Below are 18028 nucleotides of genomic sequence, written 5' to 3'. Positions count from 1 at the left end.
CACAACTCATGATCTATTCTTCCCCAAAAGTTTGCTCTTCCAGTTTCTCACTCAATGATCCTAAAAGAGTTTTTGCTTAGACCACCAAGGAATTCCATTTCCTAAATCCAACAGATATTGTCAGTCTGCCTCTTTTGGCCTCTCAGAACTATATATCTGGTTATGCAAGCCAGAAACCAGGAATTACTCTTGACACTTTCCTTTCCCTTGGCTCCCATATCCAATCTATCATCAATTCTTGTCAATTTTGCCTCCTAAGTACACCTTGAACCCAGCCATTTTTCTCTCTTCACCCTAGACCAAGTTCCTGTCATCTCATCTGGGCTATTAACACCTTCCTTGCTGGTCCCTGTGCCTTAACTTGTGGTAGTTCCCATCCCACTCTGTCCCACTGCACTGATACCAGAGTCACAATTTTTTCAATGCCTTCCCATTAGTTTTGAATAAGGATGAAAATCTTTTCCTTGGCCTACAAGTTGTGCACAGTCTAGCCCTTAAATCACTGTCTTTTCAGGTTCATCTTGTGCCATGCTGGCTTCCTTTTTGTTTCAGGGTGACTTTACATGCAGTTCCTGCCTGTAAAGAATGCTCTTCCCTTCCCTATCTGACTAGGTCTTCCTTTAGATCTCAGTTCAAGTGTTCTCTTTTGATATCCATGATTAGGTCAATCCAACTATTTTAATATGCTCTTTGAGAACCATGTACCTTGTGATCACAGGACTTAATCACAGGTAAAATTTTACATGTGTGTGATTATTCAACAAATGTACATGTCCCTCCATTAGACTTTAAGCTCTATGAGAAAAAGATTTTGCTTATTACTGTATCCTAATACCTAGTGCAATATCTGATACATAGTTAGCACACAATAAATACAGACCAGATTAACGCATGGGGTAGAGGAAAAGTGGGAGAAAGGAATAGAATTATTGGATTCCTAATACATTTCGAATGGCCTATTACTTTGGACTAAAACTGTTAGGTTTTCTGCTCTACTCTGAAAGAGTAATTCTGTCTGTCTTTTTCTATAGAACTCAAATGGCACATTGCCTAAATGGATCCTTGTGATCGATCCATCATGGAACCTCACTTTCATAATCATATCTGAGTCAAAGGGATACTTGTCCTTAAGTAAACAAGACAGCTATTACTCGTATATCGTGCTACAACAGCAAAGTCTTACCTTTTTTGTTCTTATAAGCTTGTGGTCCCTAAATTCAGTTAACTGGGCCCGAAGTGTCAGATCACTATTGACGAGGAATGCCTCCCGACACTGCTGATAAAAATCTTGAAAAGAAAGTCCTGGAGAGTTCAAGAGGAGATGTGGATATAAGTCAGCATTTAAGACATGACCCCATATGTGGACACACACACCAAAGAACACAGAAAAAATGTGCTATGGTCACAGTATGCCAAAGCAGTAAGTATTGATTTTAAAAAGTAATGCCTCTGGAAGAAGCAAAACTAGAGAATACATAGGTATTATACACTGTGGCTTATATTTTTTAAAGAGAACCGATTGGTTGAAAATATTCAAGTATGACAAAGTATAACGTATTCCTGTGGACAGTTTTAAACAGCGTGAATAAAGTTGACTTTTAAAGAGGGAACCAGTAAGTCATGAGAGCTGAACGATTATTAAAATGTTTGTTTAAAATAACACATTGTTTTTACTCAAAGGGAAGAACATCTCCTAAGATGCCCAGTGTGTGAAATATATGCTAATTGGTAGACACACATCCATAGTTAACACAAGCAATTTAAAAAGCAAGCTAGGTTTGTCTTTCAGTTTGCATTGGCAAACAGCCTGTTCAGCAGTGCATCTGTAGGGCCGCTTGAAAATTTGGTATGTGGCAGACACACTGATCACAGAGCAAACCATTTATTCACTGCTGTGGAAAAACTGCAGTGCTATTATTATTAGATTCCAGAAAAAGGAATATAAGGGGTGAAAGAAAAGTCACACAATTTAATATCATAAATATTGGATACCAATGTAAGAAGTGTTATCCTGGTTATCCAGCTGATACTTTATTAGTAGCCTGAAAATCCCCCTGAGGAAAAAAACAAACAGGAATTCAAATCCAGAATGTTAAATTCACATCAAAAGATAACAGCTAGTAGTAAAATACAAGAAGAGAATGTGAAATACTTGGTCTGTCTGTATTAGCTCCTGTTCCTTTTTCCAAGGAACATCATATCCTGGCCTACTTAAAAAGGAGAGGCTCTTTTATTTCCTTTAAAGGAAACTCTAGGAGTATTTTCTTTTTAGACCATAGGTTAGTTCACTATAGAAAACTTGGAATATATAATAAAATCTAATGAGGAAAATAGCCATCGCACAGGCCTAAAATAACAACCTCTAACCTTTGATGCAGAGATCATATTTGTGTATGCTGCTTTCTCAAATCTTTGTAGAATAAGGCAGTGTGGAAACATACATTCATGCATTTATATATGGTATACACCATTTTATACCTCATCATTTCACTTAACTGATTTTTCCAAGTCTTTAAAAACTCTTCCTAAACAATTTTTAATGGCTGTTCACCTATGATATCATGTACCACAAACTTACCATTTCCCTGTTTTGGATGTTTACTTCCAATTTTTTTTCCCCCAATTTTAATTATTAAAAATATGGCCATATTAAAGAAAATTGCCATTAATTTTCTCCACAACTAAATTTTGGTTAAGATTTTTGATCAGTGACATTCATACTAAGTAAAAACTAAATGATATTGGAGTTTGCAGAATGATCCAAAATTTCAAAGTAGTTTAAATAAATTTTTTAAAAAGTGTTGAAGGCTAGCACCCAAACATTTAGGTGCCAAACTAAAAAATATTTGCATTAGAGCAGTCAGTGTCATATTTAATGTTGGGAGTACTTATATTACATGGACAACTTCATATGTAGTAATTTGCAACAGTCCATTAGCAGTAAGCATAGCAGTAAAATTGGAGACTTTCTGTTCACAATTCCATCAAAAATTTTGATTAGATAATCATTTAATACATATTTCAATATTAACACAACCCTAATCTTATTTTCAAGTGTATAAAAACAGCTTTATAAAGTAACAACATTCATTAGCATTTGAGAGTTAACAAAAGGGAGTCTTGTGGTGGTTAACAGCTGAGTATCTTCATTATGGTGGTATTAACAGTTACACAAAGGCACACGTGACAAAACTGCAGTGCGCACACACAAATGAGTGCATGTTATCGCTGGTGAAATCTAAATAAACTATGGATCATGGCAATGTTAGTTTCTTGGTTTTAATACTGCATTGTGGTGTGAGGAGTAGTTGGGAAAGAGGTTCTGGGGCTTCCCTATACATTTCTTTGTAGCCTGTGAATCTGCAATTATTACAAAACAAAAAGCTTTAAAAAAAAAACCAAAGAGAAATAAATAAACAGAAAAGAAATTGCTAACAAAAAAAACCCAAGATCTGTTTGTAAGTTCCTATGTATCCTGCCTCCTTATCTATTCATCTCTCTCTTCTTTTTCAGGGTCAGTACTATCCTAAATTAGGAATTTTTCAAATCCACATATTTCAAACTTTTATTCATACAAATATGTGTGTGTGTGTGTGTGTGTGTGTGTGTGTGTATCACACTACTGTTACCCCACATAAGTCAAACTCCTGGTTGCCAATGCTACTTCTAGATCCAGAACACAACTGGGCTGTGGCTTCAACTCTCTCACTGCTTTATGATTCTGTTTCATTGAGTGGTTCATACTTTGAACCAGGCTATATCTTTTTCTTTTTTGTTGTTTTTATCTATTATGCAGTGAGGCACAAAAGGAGACGAATTAAAGTGTGAAAGTATTGTGCCATCTGGAACAGAAGTATCCTTTCACTGCTTTTCATTTCATTGCTAAAAAAATAGTCTTTGCTAGATTTACCTGCTTGTACTTTAACAAATTTTGAAATTTTCTGTCAAATTTAAAGCACAAAAAAATCAATTACATTTTGATTAACTTATAAATCTAATACATTTCTAACCTGAGAGGAATTGCTACATTTATATTAATATTTAGTCCACTCATCCAAAAACACAATATTTCTCTTCATCTATTCAAATCTTAATTATCTGTTCTCAACAAGGTTTGTTGTGTTTCAACACTTCCTCTTGTTAGATATAGTTCTAGAATTCTATACTTTGGGGGAAGTTTGCTACTAAAACCCTCTTTCAACAGGTTAATTTTCATATAATTTATTTTTTTGCTGGCTTACGCTATATCCAGCTTTCCTTTTTTTTTTTAAACATTTATTTATTTTAAGTATGTTTTTCCAGGACCCATCAGCTCCAAGGCAAGCAGTTGTCTCAATCTAGTTGTGGAGGGCGCAGCTCACAGTGGCCCATGTGGGGATCGAACCGGCAACCTGTTGTTAAGAGCATCGCACTCTAACCAACTGAGCTAACCGGCCACCCCGATATCCAGCTTTTCTTAGCTTTTATTAATTCAGATATGTCTCTTGGTTAGGCTGCTCCACTGGAAACATTAATAGAAATGTGTTTAAAAGCATGAGCTTTGGAGCCCGGTAGATTTGCATCAAAACCTCAGTGCCCTTTACTATCTACCTGAAAGTGGTTATGAGGATCAAATGAGGTATCTTATGTAAAGGGACCCGTGTTTGAATCATAATGGTCATATGTAATTAAAAGAACCATCAAAATTAAGTAAAGTCCATCAAAATTCTGCTTTTTCTTCCACACTGATTACTGAGATAATCTTATGCAGAAATACAAAAATCTATTAGGAAATAAAAAATGTTGGTATTCTGCTTTGTTATTAGGCAATTTGGTAAACTACTACTGATTACTGCATAATCCAGTACTGGCAACTATTATTACTACTATTTCTCTTAATCCTTCAGACTAAGTAGGAACTTTAGTATTGCCATTAAAACCTAGTAGTGCATGTCTTAAAATGTATAGAATTAAAAAAAAAAAAAGAAAGTATAGTTTTCATTCTTACCTTGCGTTAGGGGTAAGGCTTCGTAAGACATGAGTTAGGGAACTAAGTGGTAGTGATCCAGATTGTTTAACCAGAAGAGAATTCTCATAGGAGGTTTCTTCCGTATAAGGACTATATGTAGTAGTTTCATACCAGAGCCAGTTATAAAGACTCTGCTTTACATGATCCCACACTAGAGCACATGATCAAAGAAAACAAAAATTACTAATTATGTTCATATTGTCATGTTACTAGAGTCTAGGAAAGAATGAGACAGCATTAAGTAAATTAATCCTGAAAATTTTCATTTTTGCCATTTCCTCATTCAAAATTAGTACATGACAATCTAAGTTCACTGTCAATCAACATCTCAATCTTTATTGGTATATTAAATACAAGTTAAAAAGTTAAAGTATATTAGCGCTACCAAGGTATTCTCTTAAAAATGTAATAGTTTAATATTTTGCTCTATAGAACTATTAGTCTCTGAGTTAAATTGCAAAAAATAAATGTTGCAATACCATGAAGAGTAGAAAAAGACCAAAATAATAGTTGGGTCTCCTCTCCTTCACGAAGCTTTAGGTTAAACACCTCCTTTAGAATCTGAATTTTTATTTTCAAGAATTATGTTCTAAATCAGATTGAGGACACCCATATTTTTTGACAACCTGTGTCTTTAAACATGCAACAAAGGAAAACTGTACTGAAAAACAATAAAAATGTGACTTTCACCATTAAGAAAATTAATTTTATAAGACTGGTATCTCAAGAAAGAAAAACAGTAATATATAACTTACTGAGAGGAGCATTGATGTGATCAATAGATGCTATAAGGTATATGTTACGTAAAGATGACAACTGTCCAATAATTTGCTGACTTTTGTCACCTCTCAACATTTGGCTATCCAAGTTGTGGATGAGAAGGAAGAGTTGTAAAGAAGAATCTAAAAGTAACAAGAATTCAGTTATTTTCAATGAATATTTTTGAAGTCTTTACTACACACAATGCCTATGGATTAAAGAATATATCAAAGTACTATAGGACAAAATAACTACTGCTTAGTAATATGCAATTTATTTGAGAAGGTATGTCAGTCACTCCAATGATTTCCCTATTCATTGGAAATCAATAGGGACTGGAGTGGTTACAGTCTTAACTGTAATGGTTAGCATTTGAATCAGACCATAAAGCAGTTTTAACAAGGGAGAGGAAACATCGCAAGATGCATAACTGGATTAGAAGTGAATTTGTGCATGTTGAATTGCAAGGTGGAAGTGGAAGAGAAACGCCAAAAAAACAAAAAGAGAGTTCTCACTATGCATTAAGTGTTAATACAGAAAACCCTGATTATGACAAAAGCCAAAGGAGACCAAAACAAAAGGGAGGGGGAAGAGGCTTAGAATATTGCTCAAGGAATAAGGAAAGTGAGAAGTAAAATGTCATAAGTCAATGAAGGAAGAATTTTGGAAGATGGAGCTGTCAACACCATCAAATACTATAGTGATTAAGATAAAAGATGAGCCAAGGCCAACGTGTTCAGCAAGAGGAAATTATAGATGATCCTCAAGCATACAGTTCAGGTAGCACAGAAGCAAGAAATTAAGAGAGAAATAGGTAAAAAGTAGAAGGCAGGACATGTCTTCAAAAACTCTAACATCATTGAAATAGGGAAATGAAATAGTGTGGAAGGGCAGTAGAATCAGGTAAATTCTTTTCCTAAGATCAAATAAGTCTATACATGTTTAAAATCCACTGTAAGTCTCTCAGGAGTTGGTAAGAAATGGGAAATTTTGCCTTTATGACAGAGGGTGAGCCTGTAGAGAGAATAAGTAAATTTCTCTTGTACTGGGAAGGTCGGAGGACAAGAGAGACGATATAATGACAAATATTCTGAGGTGATACATTTTGAAAGTCCAAGTTCCTTGAATTCTAGGAGGCACCACAGTTAAAAGTATTTCAATTATATGTACATAAACATAAAAATTATATATAAATAGAAAATAGGTTTTATATATAAAAATAGACTATATACTAGATATAATTAAAATTATAAATATATTATTAAAATTATAATTATATATAATTATATAAATACATATTTTACATACCTATATGTAAAACATATATTTACATAAGTTATTACATTTTATATATACATTTATGACATTATATATCGTATATAATATGTATTATATATACTACATATAGAGTATATATATACATATATATGAAATGACTTAGGCACCTATTTTAATAAGCATACAAACAATACTAAAATTATCCATCAAATCAGTTAAGCATAACCAGTTACTCCTTTCAATTCTTAAGCAATGATTAAATAACAATTGTTAGAGCCTAAATAATTTTACTTCTAATTTTTTGAAATGCTTACATAACCAAAACATTCACACCAAAAGAATAAAAAGTTTTTCCATTCCAGATTATAGTATATAAAATTATTGAAATGCAGTGATATTTACTCAGAATAAATAAGAATATCTCATGAAAATATTGAACAATATAAAACTATCAGACAAAAGTGTACTAATCAATTGGAGGCACTTAACACTCACGGAGAAACCAGAAAATTATTCTGAAGTAAGAGACTTTGGGTTATACAAATTCCAGTTGGTAGGAATAAGTGTAAGGTAACTAGTGAAGTTCACAGAAAAATCGCACAGATAATGAAAAAAGAAATTATTTTAGAGAAATCAAAATCAGCACTGAGAGAAGAGCCATTATTGAAATAACCATCATTTTTGTGTACTAATACACAAATAAGTCGAAGTGTGCTTAGCTTCACCCTAAAACTAGAGCATCTACTTCATGTTACCTTCTTTAAATTTGTTTATTATCCAGTCTAGCTGATCCAGGACACTGCGGAAAGTACCCATATGATCAAGGACTTCTTCTGTTATAGAATTCAGGATCTATATTATGAAAGTGCAAGAGGTACATCAATTACAACTTATTCTGTCATATAAGATAAATACAGCTAGCAAATCAATTTTTTTTATAAGTTAAAAATGAACTTGGATTTCCCACCAACTATGAAAAATCACTTTAAAAAATTCTGCTGGTACCTAGGTATACCTATATTCATTTTTTGCATAATTTATGGCTAAAAGAAAGGAAACAGGGAAGAACTGCAATGAAGTAAAGATAAGAGGGCAGCAAAAACAAAAAACAAAAACCCCAACAATACAAGAAACATTAGAAAACTATAGATTTATCAAAGGAAACAGGACATAAACATTAAGGACACTTTTAGAAAGGAGTACTACATTGGTTAATATCTAGCACCCAAAAGGTTTAACTTAATTTTCAAATGATGGAGATGAGCATTTAGAGTAAAAATGATCTATAAATACATTATAAAACTACAAAGTATCACTTACATTTTTATTATTTTTTGAGTACCAAAGTGACATAAAAGCATAATAAAATTGAAATCCCCCATAACCCTGTCCTTCAGACAAGTACTGTTAATATTTGGTGCAGTACACAAAGCTAACTAACCTTTCCCTGAGATCTAATACAGTGTCAGTTACAAAGTAGGAAATTCAAAGATGGGGATTCAAAACTAGAACCTCTGAGGCCAAACACATGATCTTAAGCACTATGTAAGCCTACTAGTGTGAAGGCTAAAAACAAATTGAATGATCCAGAATGAGAAGTAGCATCCTCATTAACACGGGGTATAGATTGGCAGGAGATACAATGTTCCTTTTAACATTTCTGAAACTTACTGATTTCACATTTATTCCAGGAAAGAAGCCATTGATGACAACATGAATGGAATCTCGCAGCATGGTGGCTCGAAACTTTTCTAGTAAATCTCTCTTAGAACCCAAACCATAAAGCACAATGTTGAACCCCAGGCTGTTAGGAAAGATAGCATTCGTGAAATTAAAGTTCGGTTCTTCTTGCCAACAAGTTTATAATCAACCAGTTTTCTTAATTTAAGCTTATAAAGAATATGGGAAGAACTTGGATGTCTAAATAGCTATACTGATTCCCAACTCATACAAGGTAAAAGCCCAATTTTATTATCTGTACACCAAGCTTATAGTTGCAATTTTAGTAGCTCTATCCAGCTCATATTACTTTCAAGCCACAGATGCCCAGAGTGAAGGGAGAACATGATAGGTACAAGGCATTAAAAAGTTTTACAGGCTGAACCAGAGTTTTAATTGGTAGATTAAACTGGAAAGGTAAACAGGGACCAGGTCACAAAGGCCTTGTTAAGTCAACTAAGAGACTAACTAGATTTTATTCCAAGGACTATGAGCATTTATAAGTAACTAGTCAGGCGTTAACTGAAAGGTTTTAAGTAGGAAATAACATGGTCTTTTTAGAAAGAGCACACTGGCTGAGTGGGAGGAATGGATAAGGAATAGGGACAAAACTGACTTGAATTAGGTGTCATGGAAAAATGTGTCAAGAGCTGTATAGGTCAAATTAATAGAATTTGGAGAGTGATTAGATGTGGAAGGTGAGGGAAATGGAATATTGAAGAATAACTCGATTTTGGGCCATAGGCAAGTATGTGAATGGGGTGACAGTCACTGCGCTAGGTCGCAGGGGCAGGTGGGAATGATGAGTTTCAGATGAGTTACATTTTATGTACATTGAATACTTTTATGACATGCACATGGAAACTTCCAATATATATTCAGATATCCATGTATGCTGTTAAGGTGTGAGATCCGGCCTGGGCTGGCCTGGAGATAATTATGGGAGTTATTCACATACAAAAGCAAATGAAGCTGAGAGTGAATGGGATGAGACAGAACACCAAGCACTAGGGGTCAAGCTAAAGTTGAACTCCAAGATTGTTTCCAGAGGTCTATCAGAAACAGTATTTATGTGATGCTCTGTAGCAATGCAGGATAGCCTAGGAATAGAAGAGAGAGAACCCCCAAAGGCAGAGAGATTAATAAGGTAGAAGAGCAGCAAACAAGCAAGGGAATTCAGAGAGCTAGCAATTCTGTTAAAATAGGTGACTGAGGTCTAGGCTAGGAAGCAAAGCAAACCAAGTTATTGGAGTTGACATACTGGAAGAAAGAAGAATTGGTGGAAAGGGGAGTAGGATTAGAGGAAAGAGCTGCTTTATAAATTTATAATGAACAAATCCATAAATAGTTATTGAGAGACGCTGAGGTCCTAGCAAGGAAGATAATCATTCTCTTACTAGCATAACCCTTCAACCTATTATTTGCAAAAGAAAACCAGGATCAACTGGGGGAAAACGTGACAATTTCTATGTTCCTACTGCTTATTGGACCTGCCTTCTTATTTACCCCAGTGAATATGTATGTAATTTTGAGTGTGTACGTATGTTTACATTACCATCCATTTTAAGCATTTCTTTATACTAAGGTCCTTCTAAATACAAGTATAAAAGTAATTATAGTTTAAAAATTACTTTGTCTTAACTTTACTTTCGTTTGTTTTAATTTTAATCATTCTTCTAGGTATTTTAATGGAAATTTAAAATTTAATCTGAGGTATCTGAAAAACAATAAAAATGAAAAAACATTCTAAGAAATAATTTTGAAATAGTAAAATAATGTTCATGGGACAGATCTCACAAAATTCTAAAGGTCTATAGTACATGTATACAGGATGAGATTAAAAGAAATACGTATTTTCATTTTAGGAACTTTATTATGGAAAACTGGATTAAAACCTAATTGATATATTTATTGACAAATTAGACTTTCAAATACTTTTATGAGTAATAACTTGTAATTCAAAGAAAGGCTATTTATCTTACTAATGGCTTTTACACCTGATAAACTTAGAAAAGACAAATTTCTTGAAAACTGTAGAATTTCTGAGAAAAGCCATACAACGACATTTTTACATGTGGGTCATAAAATTGTAAAAAAATAAAAACCTATTTTTAAAATTTTTATATGTAAATAAAAACTTCACAAATAAAAAAGTTCACTGCAGAAAGAAAAAAATATGTTAAACTGCTTTGATTTTAAAATAGACTCACATAAACATTTTATAAGGGTTTGCAATGATGATAGTACTTACTGTAACTGCAACATCCATTTATGAAATAATTGTTCATATTGTTGATTGAGTTGTTTAAGTTCAGCAGAAAAGGAAGGAGAAACCTTGCTCAATAAATTACGCAAAGTTTGCTTAAAAAAAAAAAAAAAGGAAGGGTGAGGAAGAAAATCACTCTCAAACAACATACATCAAATTAATCTAAACTAAAAATATTTCCTTAGATGTAGAGATTAGAAGAGGCCATTAGTGGAAATATTAATCAGGTTTGGTAATGCGTGCATCAATTGAATACATATAATCTTTTAAACATGACTGAAATATTTGTTTTCTTAAAATTTTTTAACATTCTTTTTAGTACAAATATATGATAACAGTAAAGAATTTGCTGTTTTTTCCTAGAATCATTTACATGATTATAAATTCCAAATACAAGGCTTTAATTTCTAAAAAGATCGTTACCATAAAGAAATGGTTAAACCTGCCTCCAAGCTTTGACAACAAATCCAGACAGTTTTAAAAATCTATGGATTTGGAAAATATAAAAGCTTAAGGTAACAGTTCAACATTAATTCTCAGAAAACATTAAAGGTTCTTTATAATTTACCACTATCATTAATAAAATAAATTTCTACCACTGCTCCTCTTCCAAAAGCTATTACTAAAAAATCCTGTAACTCTGATAAGTACTGCAAAGTTTTTAAAACAATAACATACATAAACTGAGGAATGTACATGGCCCTGCACCCAAAACTTGGAAATTCATGCTGGTGAATCAAATATATTATAGCTTATCTTTTTAAATGAAAACTTTAGCAAAAGACTGTATGTGCATTTTTATTCTAGCACTACCATGTTTTCATGATTTTATCCTTTAAGCAAAATATTACTTTTTTTTCCAGCTAAAATTACAATCAACATTCCAGGCACTCTGGCCTATACAGTTTTTATTTATCCACATATGTAAAGAGAAATAGGACAAGTTTTAAGTAAAACTGTTAAGTAGTTTAAAAAATTTCTCTCATTCCTTCTGAAGTTTTGAGCCAGCCCTGAAAAAGCAGATAAAGCACTAGTATCATTTCCAGTAGTCATTCATATTGGACTATCAGAGTATATACTCACACTTGAGTGTGAACCTCTATGAACTTTCATTTCCAATTTTAGTATCTGTGGAGAATTGCACTATTGGCCTCTAACTTCCCCCAACTTCCCCCTCTCCATGTCCACACCCTGTGCCATGTGACTCTGCAGTCCTTCCCACTAAAGATGTGGAACCTGGTTCCCTGCCCTCTGACTCTGCTTTCAGCCATGTGATTTGCTGTGGCCACTAGGATGAGGCACAAGTGATACTGAGCCAGTCTGGCACCCAGGCCTTTAGGTCTTGTTTTCCACTTCTCTTACCTCTATGACACTGTCATGAAAAGAACATGCCTCAGCTAGCCTGCTGGTCCAAGGAGGGAGAGACATATGGAGCAAGTCCTAGATCAGCCAACCCCCCGCTGACCCACTGACATGATTAATAAATTCACACATGCGTTGAGATTGTACTGAAAGGCCTTCCCTTCCCTCATTATCGGTAACAGGTGTTTCTTTCATCCTCCTAAAGGTCGTTTTGCTTCTAGGTCCTACGTAGTCCTACCTTGACCCTAGGTCCGTTTATCCTTCTCCCATGTTATTTATATAAAAATATATTCACTAAGTAGATATTAGCACCATCTCTTCCTTGGAACAACTCTGGCTCCTTGATAAATGTTTTCAGCTAGTCTCCAAGCTGAGTCTCAATACCAATAAGCCAGGTGGCAAAACAAAAACAAAAACAACCACACAGCATTATGTCATTCAGGTGACAGAGACTTAGCCTGTATTTTCCTCTCTTTTCTATAGTTTGAAAACTCTGTCAAAAGCTCTGTACATCTTAGAAAACTGCACTAAAATCTAGCTTGCAGAGAATAAAATCTTGATACTCTATGAGCCAATAACAATCGTGGTTTTTTTTTAACTTTTATTTGAGTTTTTCCAGGACCATTAGCTCCAAGTCAAGTAGTTCTTTCAATCTAGTGGTGGAGGGCCCAACTCACATTGGCCCATGTGGGGATCGAACTGGCAACGTTTTTGTTAAGAGCACTGTGCTCTAACCAACTGAGCTAGCCAGCCACCCACTACCAATAACAATCTCTTGAGTTAGATTATTAAGCCCACTTTCTACTGAAAGATTTTCTCACTCAGATGGTTCTGTCTCCTCTCTTTAGGGAAGTACCAAAAGCCCAACAAGTATAACTATATGGTATTTCTTATAAAATGAGATACCACAATCACAGTGTATATTAACTTGTTACTGCATTGAGCAGGTTTTCCATACTATCAAGAAGCAGAATATCCTCTGCTTTTTGCAAGGTTTGTAGCTGAGAGAGTAAGGTCAATCTTTGTTTTATGACCAGTGTGAGGTTCAATGAATATGTGGGTTAAATGAATAAGAGAGATTAATGGTACATGGATATCAAATAAACTATGACACTGATGATTATTATAGATCCTGAAGAAATGACGAATAAGAGAAAAAAATGCATAATTACAGTATGTCAAATAGAATTCTAATCCAGTGAACCATTCAGCATTTATATAATGTTAACAGTTATGTCACATTAATTTGTGTTGCATTTGATCAGGATAATAATTCTGCATTCTACTTACTCTTCAAATTTCCTGCTTATGTATTTTTCAGCTCACAGTAAGAAAAACTTACAAGTAACATTCCTTGAAGTAACATTCCTTGCAACGTACCTGATCCAGTTTAGTTCTCCTTAACTTCTGCAGTGTTCTATCAGAGGTTAAAACTTTTGAACTGCTGTGAGCTTCAAAATATTCTTCTACTAAGTCACTCTGAAAATGAACAAAGTCAGTCCTTAGTTTCAGGTATTTGTTTTATATCAAAACTAGGCAGTAATAGCATAAAATAGTGTGAAATTCTTTATTTGGCATGATTTTGGACCAAGAGAATTTAATGCCAGTGATAAAACTGAGTAATTCTTAGGATCATAACAGTTACAGAAATGACTAGAGTGAAGTAGTCTGTTCCCCAAAACAATTCCTAAGTTCCAATATATAATTTTTATTTAGATACGTAAAAAAAAAAGGGAGGTTTACACATTAGAAACTTTGGTTTGCCTCACACAGTCCTAGCAAATCATTTAATATCAGTATAATTAAAGTACTGTGAAAATGAAGACATACACAGCAAGTTAAAAAAAAAAAAAAGATTTGCCTACTATTCCAGTAAAATGGCTCACACTTTTTCTGCTGACATGGGGCAGGACTAAACTCCACGGTGGTAAGGAAGGGATGGGAAACCATTCAAGCAGTAGGCTTCCTAGACTGCTCTGAATCTTTACACAGAACACCAGGATAAGTAGCCTTTTCTCAAGCCATGGTGTCTGCAGTGTTCTTCCCAATAGCTCAGCATGGATCCATAAGCCATGTCACTGATAACTTAAATTGATTTGACAACATCAACATTATAAAAATAAAACTATATAAGAAGATATACACTGAGAAGTCTTGCCTCCAATTATCCAATCAAAATTTTTTTATTTAAAAGATCATTTTTATACAACTGAGTTCAGATGTCACCTTTAGCATATTTTGTTGTATTGTTACATAAATAGGGATACTGCAGACAGGCCAAGATAAAGAGTACAAAATAGACAGAAATATACATGAAAATTTACGTGAAAGGCAGAGAAAATACAGAAAAGTGAAGAAAAATTATGTTGATTGCCCCATTTGGATCTCTTCTCTTAGGGTAGCTTATCTTTGAGATATTACACAAATTTTCTTGAAGGTTTAAGTCTCTCTCCTCACTTACTGTTTTATCTCTTTTCATTTTCTTAGAAGGTATTTCTTTGCAAACAGGATTTGAAACTACTCTATTCTGAGCTTGAATCTTTTGGCTCAGTGTGACTTCATTAGTGTCCTCTTCATATTCTTGTGCAGCGCCTTCATCATCCTCTGAGTTGGAAGCAGAATACTCACTTTCACTGTCAGAATGAGACCTTGGAACTGTGGGGGGAAAAAAGTAATTGGGAAAATTTGACAGTTTGACAAGAGGCATTGTGGGGAAATAGGAAGAATGTGGGCTTTGAAGTAAAAGAGTTTGACTTTTGGTTTTGTGATTACTTGGTGATGATTTCACCAGAGCTAGTTATATACGTCTTCTGAGCACCAGTTTCCTCACTTATCAAATGAGGGTAGCAGTGCCTAATTTAATACATCACTGTGAAGACTACATTGAAATCCATGTAGAGCAACTAACAATGCCTGAGCTGTAGAAACTGTCAGTCACACCTAATACCATTCTCTTTCCTTCTTCCTTGTTAACGCAACTCCAGTTTTGTAAAATGTAGCCAGGTGCTCCACTGAAAGGAGAAATAATCATGGTGACCATCTTTTCCTTTGCCAAATACTTGCTTTCCCAGCGTCCTTTGCAACTAGAGTTGGCTATGTAACTTCAGGGGAAATTTGATCAATGAAACTTGAAGGAAAATTTGCTGGAATTTCTGGGGAAGATTTTCCTCCCATATGGAAGGAAAGCCCCTTATTTATACCCATAGCTTAAAGCTATGGAAGCCATTTTGCAATATGAAGTATCAACATAAAGATGAAAAATGATGATGGCAAAGCAAAAAGATAGGAAGAACCTGAGTCCTTCATGACACTGTTGAGTCATTACATCAGCCATAGAACTGCTGACTTATGATGTGAGACTTAAATGTCTACGGCTTAAGCCACTATTGTAGAATTTTCTATTGCTGCCTACGAAAATGCCCTCCAAACTGATATAACCACTAATGTAGCCACTACTAATACACAGCCCACTCCATCCCAGAATTGATTAAAAAATTACATTTTTAAACAAACCATAGCTACTTCCATCACTCCCCAAGACTCATAAAGCTAGTTTTACACTCATAAAGAAAAGATAAAACTAGTTTTACATTCAACAAAATAAGTATAAAACTATTATAAAAAGTTAACTTCTAAAAGATGGTGAAATAACTTGAAGCAAATCAGTATGTTTATTTTGAACAATAATTCAGAATATCCAGAGTCAGCATATAAAAAATATAAGATACTGGGGAAAAAAAGGCTTGATTTTTGTGGGCATATACAGCTTAGCAGATTCAGATCTGCACTGAGTGCTGCCCATGCAGATGGATGGGTTAGAAGTGGTAGGAGGTACCATAATATGTCTCTACCTTACTTACATGTATACATCATACATGTAGGTGTACATGTTTGGTGATGACTGAAAAGGAAGAGGAAGTTATTTTCTCTCTAGAAAGTATTCTTCTTTGGAATAAGGAGGAAACATAGGACCTGGGATATATTTGACATGAAATAATAATAATCATAATTGCACATATCATTTTTTATTGCTTCAAATATCCAACCATTTTTATGTAGTATTAACAGTGCTATGACATCTATACCTTGAAAAAAAAGGACTACCGCATGGATTTGACAATGTTAATTAATATTATTGTTGAGGGGTCAACCTCAAGAAAGAAGCTGACACCTTTGTGAAATATAAAGATCAATAAGTTATTTGCCCCAAAATTAAATATTTAAAAATCTAAAACCATTTAAAATTTTCCAGAAGGCAGGACCGATGTCTGTTTACTTGACTTTGTACAGCGTTAAGTAGAACTACGAATATTTAAAACTATTATGAAATTTGTAAATAAATCAATAGAACCACTTCCAAAACTGTCTCAAAGCAAACTAAAAGACTTATTTTTTTTATTGGAGAGACATTTATTGGAAACACTACTCAGCATCCACTGACTATAAAGTAAAAGGCATAGTGCTAAGTGTTGGAGTTAAAAACGTAAGATATAGTTCTTGCCCTTAAGGAATCTACAGTTTGAGAACATGAACACATCTTGTCTTTCATGAAAAGAAATAACAATAAGTAGTTGTAAGACTAAAAGATAATAATAGCTAAAACCTGTTAAGCACATATCAAGGCCAAGTACTATACTAAAACTTTTTTGACATCCTTTATTTCAGTTAATCTGAAAACAACTCTGGGGCTGGTACCATTATTATCCCTATTTTGCAAACAAAACATGGAGGCATAGAGAGGGCCCTATAAGTGGCTGGCCAAAGATAAAAAGCAAGTAGTCTTAAGACTAGAACCTATATACTTTAACTATTATTGCCCTTCTTAACATGCTTCTTTTTATAAAAACTAAGCGTTAAAAAAAAAATACATACCTATTAATCTTTTCTTTAGACCACTAGGTGCCGTTGATAGAAATTCACTATTATCATTGTTCTGCTTAAAAATAAAAAAGCAATACAGTTTATTCAAATAGTAATGAGGACATAGAAATTATTGATGGATCTAAGTGAAAGAGGCTAGAAGAAAAATATTTTGTTTTCAGTAGACTACATTAGAACTAGATAGATGAGCCTTGTTCCTAGAACTAGAAAACAATGACAAATGAATTTGTTGGACAAAAACAATATGACAAAATCCAAAGGATTCCTAGAGTGACTTTAGAAGTCATATTCCAGACATCTGTAAAGTATGTATGTACTCTTATTATTCTGTACAAAAAAAAAACAAATCAGCCTTTTAAACCACTTTTCACCCATCAGATTAGCAAAATATATATATTTTTAAAGGTGATATGAGTAAGCAAGGAAATGGGCACTCTTATGCATATGGCAATAGGCCTTTTTAACGTGCTGTAAATTTGTTGGTGTTAAAGTATTCTGAGAGGAGAAGAGAAACAGATTTATACTTGTTGCTTCTGTATTTTAAAAATTTTAAACATTTTAAAAAAGTGTAAGTTATGTATTTTTTTCACTGAATATAGTACTTCAACACCATGACATTTCTAGTACATTAAAATGTCCACTGTTGTTTACATATTAATTTTTAATGGCACCGTTAAAATGAAAATATCTTTGTTTTGGGGCAATATGAAAATATGACAAAATATTTAAGTCTGCTGTCTTGTGACAGGTTGTTG

At 33.8% G+C, this 18028-nt stretch overlaps 1 protein-coding gene across 2 annotated transcripts in view; it reads right to left on the bottom strand.

Moving 5' to 3' along the window:
* ORC2 (origin recognition complex subunit 2) overlaps positions 1-18028 on the bottom strand; it is a 37363-nt gene that overhangs the window by 2568 nt on the left and 16767 nt on the right. Inside the window, exons 8-17 of one of the 2 annotated variants that reach the window (XM_033111909.1) lie at positions 17265-17328; positions 14854-15047; positions 13773-13871; positions 11016-11125; positions 8717-8849; positions 7801-7897; positions 5764-5910; positions 4988-5159; positions 1993-2054; positions 1184-1302 (exon numbers count right to left, since the gene is read on the bottom strand). In XM_033111909.1, coding sequence (XP_032967800.1) covers positions 1184-1302; positions 1993-2054; positions 4988-5159; positions 5764-5910; positions 7801-7897; positions 8717-8849; positions 11016-11125; positions 13773-13871; positions 14854-15047; positions 17265-17328 — 1197 coding nt within the window. The remainder of the gene's footprint in view (positions 1-1183; positions 1303-1992; positions 2055-4987; positions 5160-5763; positions 5911-7800; positions 7898-8716; positions 8850-11015; positions 11126-13772; positions 13872-14853; positions 15048-17264; positions 17329-18028) is intronic. The other variant, XM_033111910.1, reaches the window with a different exon arrangement.

This window comes from Rhinolophus ferrumequinum, chromosome 8, assembly GCF_004115265.2.
Source record: "Rhinolophus ferrumequinum isolate MPI-CBG mRhiFer1 chromosome 8, mRhiFer1_v1.p, whole genome shotgun sequence".
NCBI classification, from domain to species: domain Eukaryota; kingdom Metazoa; phylum Chordata; class Mammalia; order Chiroptera; family Rhinolophidae; genus Rhinolophus; species Rhinolophus ferrumequinum.
Note: the sequence above shows the minus strand (reverse complement) of the source record. Positions and strands in the feature narration are given on the sequence as shown.